General features: G+C 45.0%; 1 protein-coding gene across 1 annotated transcript; it reads right to left on the reverse strand.

Annotated features, from left to right (window-relative positions):
* Positions 1 to 3,904: 3,904 nt before the first annotated feature.
* On the reverse strand, positions 3,905 to 5,773 carry LOC116680346 (uncharacterized). The gene is given in 3 exon segments (XM_032509455.1): positions 3,905 to 3,991; positions 4,185 to 5,671; positions 5,674 to 5,773. Coding segments are annotated over 3 exon segments (1,674 nt in total).
* Positions 5,774 to 6,581: the final 808 nt, after the last annotated feature.

Below are 6,581 nucleotides of genomic sequence, written 5' to 3' on the forward strand. Positions count from 1 at the left end.
ACCGTCTGACGGACACAGGGGCCCATCTGGTCTCTGGTCTCTGGTCTCTGACAGAGTTTAGAGGAGCTGTACGCTGCTCTTCATCGGAGGACTACACTGATCCAACGCGTCACTTTCCGTGTCCCGCTGGAGATCAGATCCCGTTGAGGTCGGCAGCGGAGCTTTCTAGCGATGTTTCCCCGCTGGCCAAGCCCCACTGACGGCGGACCGTCTGCGTCTGCAGGACCTGGAGCTCAGCGCCAGTGTTTCAGTTAACTGTTAAAAAGTGTTGAGCTAATTAAAAGGTATTTACAGTATTAGAAGCGGGCTGGATGTTAGTAAGCTTATGCTAGCTTTCATGCTACATAACTAAGCCGGACAGAGTTGTCCCTCATCTGGGGATAGACTTTAATGCTTTACAAACACCAAAGCAAGTAAGCGCTGTGACTAACATTACTCTTCTGAAGTGATTTTGGAGAGGGACATCAGGTAGATATACTCTGGTTGACTAGCATGACACTTTGGATTCATATAATAATCAATCCAGGCTAACGTGAATGAGAGTGACTGCATGTTGCTTCCTCTAAATTTAAGGTTGTGGTTGACTAGCGGGGTCAGCTCGATAGTTTGACAAATTGATCAGACCTGCACGTCATGTGCACTAGAAACAACCGTGTATCCAAGAACAGTTCAGTCAGTGGAAATGACGTTCGATCAGACACAGCCATCTATAGTAGATTAGTGTTACGTTTCCAGTGTCGCGGCTCCGAACCAAAACGTTAGTTGGGACAGACGGACCGCTTGTTTCTTTAGGATAACTATATTAGCTTTAGACCGGCTGGTAGCAGCTTTGTGCTTGGTTCTTTAGGCTAACTATATTAGCTTTAGCCTGGCTGGTAGCAGCTTTCTGCTTGTTTCTTGAAGCTAACTATATTAGCTTTAGCCTGGCTAGTAGCAGCTTTCTGCTTGTTTTTTGGGGCTAACTGTATTAGCTTGAGCCTGGCTGGTAGCAGCTTTCTGCTGGTTTCTTTAATCTAACTATATAGCTTTAGCTTGGCTGATAGCAGCTTTCTGCGGTGGGAAATGGCCGGGAGACGTTGTGATTATGTTGCATTAATCAGGGATTTAGTTTGTATTTGTAGAGAACATAAAACACTGACTACTGTAGCGTCCCTGACTACCCATGAAAACTATGACATCACTGTATCAGCGGCAGCTGCTGCCTCCGGTACTTTTCTACACACGAAGAGCCTCACTTCCCATAACAATAAACCCCATCGGACTAACGTCACATCCACACGTTGCCCACATGGCTACCTGTCTTAAAGGGGAATGGTCGGATGGTAATAATCATGTAAAGGAGAACGGTGAAAGGTTACTTTTCTATCAAGCAGCAAAAAGTATTAGCGTCAACATCACCACGTCCTCCGATGCGACCATCGCGCATGCGCACATCGCGATGTCGATGCTAAAACACAATACTGTTCAGCCCTAACTGACGGTATACTTCAGTAAGCTAGTTTGCCAATTTTATCTTGGGTAATGCCACATGTAAGTATATCTTAGTTTATTTAGAATCCCAACATAGGTTATACTACGTACACTGTATAACAATACATTACGTGTTTCTTTATTTCATCTTCCATTTTTGCTAGTGTAGCACCTGGAATGAACCTTATCGAAAGTATTTTGTTTGGTTTACAGACAACACATAATTTAGCTGCATTCTGTTTAGTAATGCATTGAAGTATGTAGTTCTATTATAAATTATGCATTTCTTCATCCTGCCAGTAGGGGGCTAGCTGTGTAGTGGTTTGTGGTTCAACCTTACTGTAATACATGGTAAGAAGAAGACACTTTTGGCAGAGAAGTTGAGGCCGTGTAGTAAGGAGACACGTTTGGTGTGTGTCCCGCGGTAGTGAACTGGAACTCGCTGTGTGAACAATCCTACTGTGAAGGAATAAACTGAACTTTTATACACTACTATCAGCGTCTCCGTCTGAGTGGTGTAACAATTTGGAGGCACCGCTGGGATTCCTATCAAGATGAGGATTACTCTGCAGCGAAGAAAAAACGGTAAAACACACCGTGTGTGTGAGCAGGGACACGAGGTAGCTTAGCTTCCAGAGCTAACAGTTACAGTCTAGCTAGGACGACACCGAGCCGTTTTATTGTTTTTTGTAAAGGAAAAAAGTGTATCGAGTCACTAACACGAACAGCAAGATGTCGGAACACCGTGAAGACTTTCTTTTGGAAATTGAAGAAAAGTTGATTGGATTAACCGTGAAAGAATTACATCGAGTTTGTGAGAACTGTAACATTGCGGGTGAAAACTTACCAGACGTTACAGGTAAAACTCGTCGTGCACTGGTTAAGCACGTCATAAACTTTTGTGAGCGCGTTGAGCTCCTAGAAAAGGAGGACGAAGGTATGTCTGTGCTTTTGCAACTGAACGACCTGCTCGACACACTCCGGGACAACCCGATGAACGTGACCGGCTACGGGTACGCGGGAGCGGCCGACGGCGGTGAAACAGCAGCGGTGTCCATGTATGCGGACGGCGTGGAAACAGCTCACTCACCACAGCCCGCATCGGAACAACCACGAGGAAAAGGCACACCGTTTCCGTCGTTGCTGGAGCAAGGAGTTCTGGGACAGCGGGGCACAATGCGACTCAACGCGGAGGCAGAGAGTCCATGAGTAACAGCTTCTATGCTCCTTCAAGGGGGTTCAGAAAGGATGGATATGTAGGTGAGTCAACCTCAAAGGACACTCTTAGCTTTAGTAGCTTGGAACATCAGATTGAAAGTGGGCTAAGGAAATGCTATCCTGAATTTGAAATTGTGGAGGCAGTTATTTGTGCTGTGAGCCTGGATTGAAACTGAGGAGTTATCTGGAGGGGAAAAAGAACCTTACGCTTGATATCCTTAGACAAATACTCAGAGCTCACTATGCAGAAAAGGATGCAACTGTATTGTACCAACAATTGACAAAAGCTGTACAGGGACCTGGGGAAACACCACTAGATTTTCTGGTCCGAGTGCTGGATCTGTGCCAAAAGGTACTGTTTGCATCTGAGCGTGCCCAGTCTGGCCTGAATATAACAAAGAGCTAGTCCAAAGCCAGTGTTCACAGTCCATCATGACAGGCTTGTCAAACGACAACATAAGAGCAGAAATGAGAATGTATCTGCGGGATGAGGAAAGTAATGATGAGCTGCTGTTACAAAAGATGCAGGTTGCGCAATATATTGTAAGGGGCACTTATTATAATGTGGAGTGAAGTGCTGCCTTTCTAAGGAACTTCTCAAAGAGGAGAGAAAAATAGAAAAAATACCAGAATAATTTACTTATAACATATAGCCCGCATTTATTCACATCATTATCCAACACAACAGTATTATCTTGTTTTTTTTTCTGTATTGTCCTGTTAGTTGTGAAAATCAGTCTTTGTTTCAAATTCTTCCATAAAATTTGAGAAAAGAACAGAAAATAAAAATGACCTCAGAGCTCTGATAAAATAACCCCAAAATAATAAATCCAGTCCATCTACCCGGGTAGTATGTTTTTTTTTATGTAGTGTGGTGAGATCTCGCGCTTATCTGTGCGAAGCAATGAAGAAAGGGTGAGTAGAAGCAGTCCGTGCTCCAGCAAGACGACCATTCACGCCCTCTGCTCCTCTGCCTCACGTGTCCAATGGTGAAGTCGTCCAATGGAACTCACTCGCTAACCATGCGTTAAAAAAAAAACCAACCGGAGAAAAGAATACAAGTAAACTCCTTGTATTAATTTCGACCCTTTTGCTCTGCTATTCCTTCTAGAAGCAGGTTTGGTGGGAGAAAAACCTTTTAACTTGCTCTCAGTGTTATCTTCTTTGTAACTTTTTTTTTACTTAGTGTGAAAAATCTAAATATAGCTTCAGCTCGCTATCGTTCTGCTACATTCACGGTGTTATCTTCTTCTCTAACAATCAGTGAAGCAATTTCCCCTCTATGCAGCGCCACCACTGCCACCTACTGGACAAATATAGTGTGCAGCGAAACATAACTGCATGAAGGCTGTTTTCGAGTGGGTTACATCCTCCCCTTCTAAATCTGCATGCATCCTTGCATGTTGCATACTACACTATTTCAGATGCTAAGGGGGTTAAGTGACATATGTAAGGTACAGTGTCAGGGAAAGGGTTGGGAGAAAGCTTGGTCTAACCCAGTTAAAATGGAGTGCATAACTGTGACCAATGGGTTTCCCTAGAGTTGGGTAGGTCAGCTTTTTGGGAGCTGTTTTATCCCTAGAGGATCTTCTCAACGTTGTCTCATCTTTGGGGACAACCTCAGTTGTTTCTGACTCTGAGAGTTCAACATTTCCGCTTTCCTCTGCCATCTCCAATCCATTTTCTGGTCCATCTCTGGAACTATGCTCACTCAGGTCCATTGCAGGAACAGGAGGAATTCCTTTGGCTTGTACAATCTCAGATGCAGGTGAGTGTAGAACTTGACTTGCATTACTACTTCCACCACCTCCAACGTCCTCAGGTTCAAATGCTGGAGCTGCAGGGTTCAGTGTGGACACATTAAAACTCCCATCAGCTTCCTGACTTACAGAAACAGGCTCATTTTTCATCTGGGTTTCCTCGTCAGTAGATCCTACAGCACACTCCCTTTGCTCGAGAATCCCTCTTTCCTGTCCAGCAATAGTCAAAGTTGAAGGTTGGTCATAAAGGGAGTAATACTCAACCTCATCCCCCTCTTCAGACATTTCATCTTCTTCAGCTCCATCAACAGGAAGAGGTGCGTGATCACGTTTCTGTCTGGACTTGGGCTCACTGGGATGTACTTCTTTGACAGTGGAAGGGAGAAAGCCACATGGCAAAAGCAGGTCTCTATGTAAAACCCTTTCAGGTCCACTTGTGTGTTCCGGGACAACGACATATACAGGGGAGTCTTGGATCTGTTTAACAACAGTGTATATAGTTTCACTCCATCGATCAGCGATTTTATGCTTCCCTCTGATGCCGACATTCCGCACAAGGACTCTGTCTCCAGCTTTTAGTGTGGATTCTCTTACTTTGCAGTCAAACCTTTGTTTGTTCTGTAAAGCATTCTTCAAACTGTGTTCAGTGGCCAGTCGATAGCTTTCAGATAGACTCTCTGTCAGCTTCTTGACGTATTCAGAGTGGGATAGTTTACTGCTTCCCTCAGGGCTCAGCCCAAAAGCTATGTCAACTGGGAGTCTTGGCTGGCGACCAAACATCAGCTGATAAGGAGAATAGCCAGTTGTATCATTTTTAGTGCAATTATATGCATGGACAAGGGGCTGCACAAAATCCCTCCACTTGTCTTTGTCTCCCTCTTCAAGTGTCCCCAGCATCTCAAGAAGTGTTCTGTTAAACCGCTCCACGGGGTTTCCACGTGGGTGGTAAGGTGTTGTCCTTGTCTTTTTAATGCCAAGCAGCATACATAGATCCTTGATCAGGGCTGATTCAAAGTCCCGACCCTGGTCGCTGTGCAACCGCTCTGGAAATCCATAATGAATGAAAAAGTTGTTCCATAGAGCTTTCGCCACTGTTCTTGACTTTTGATCAGCTGTTGGAACCGCTACGGCATACTTAGTAAAATGGTCTGTAATGACCAAGATGTTTTTCGTCCCTTTTTCATCAGGCTCCAGTGAAAGATAGTCCATACAGACCAACTGCAAGGACGGCTTGTTTTTATATTCACCAGGGGAGCGCTTCTCTCAGCCCGTGCCTTCCTTCGTACGCATCTCTCACAGGTCCTGATTTTTTCAGTCACGTCCATGGCCATACGAGGCCATAGAACCGGGCACGAACCAAGTCCAAAGTTCTTTCAGTACCCAGGTGTCCAACAGCATCATGAAGGTTTCTAGAGCTGTCTTTCTGTATTTTGTTGGAAGGACAAGTTGATGGAAAGGCTCACCTTGACTTATGCGCTTTCGGTATAAGACCTCATTGGAGAAGACCAGCTGTTCCATTATTCTCAGCATCAACTGGACCTCTCTGTCCTCCTGACGCCTCATCCTGTATGAAAGTCGCTTTCTTGCTTTGACAAGCGCTATCACTCTACTGATGGCTGGATCTTGTCTTTGCTCTCGTGCCCAATCTTGAAGTGACATTTGCGGCAACGTGCATGACCCAAATACATCAGTTTGACAGAATCCTACAGGGATGGCAGAGGCCTCCATTGCCAAACATTCAACTGGTACCAATGTTTGGAAGTCCCGCTCTGTACTTGCTGCTGAGATGTGCTGATGCCTCTGACACACTGCCTTCACAGCATCAGATGGAAACTTGGCTCCTCTGTCGTCCTGTAGAAACTGGGCAAGGAAGCGTTGAATGCGATTATCCTCATCCTGAGAAGTGAAGTCAGGTTGGTATTTATCATGAGGATGTGGACGCCTTGAGAGACCATCTGCGTCTTGATTCTTCTTCCCAGCTCTGTACTGGATGTTAAAATCAAAGCTGGAAAGGGCAGCCAGCCAACGGTGGCCTGCAGCATCAAGCTTTGCAGATGTCAGTACATATGTCAGTGGTTTTGTCTGTCACAACAGTGAATTTCATGCCGTAAAGATAATCAGAAAACTTCTCTG

Source organism: Etheostoma spectabile, unplaced genomic scaffold (assembly GCF_008692095.1).
Source record: "Etheostoma spectabile isolate EspeVRDwgs_2016 unplaced genomic scaffold, UIUC_Espe_1.0 scaffold00018405, whole genome shotgun sequence".
Lineage (NCBI taxonomy): Eukaryota > Metazoa > Chordata > Actinopteri > Perciformes > Percidae > Etheostoma > Etheostoma spectabile.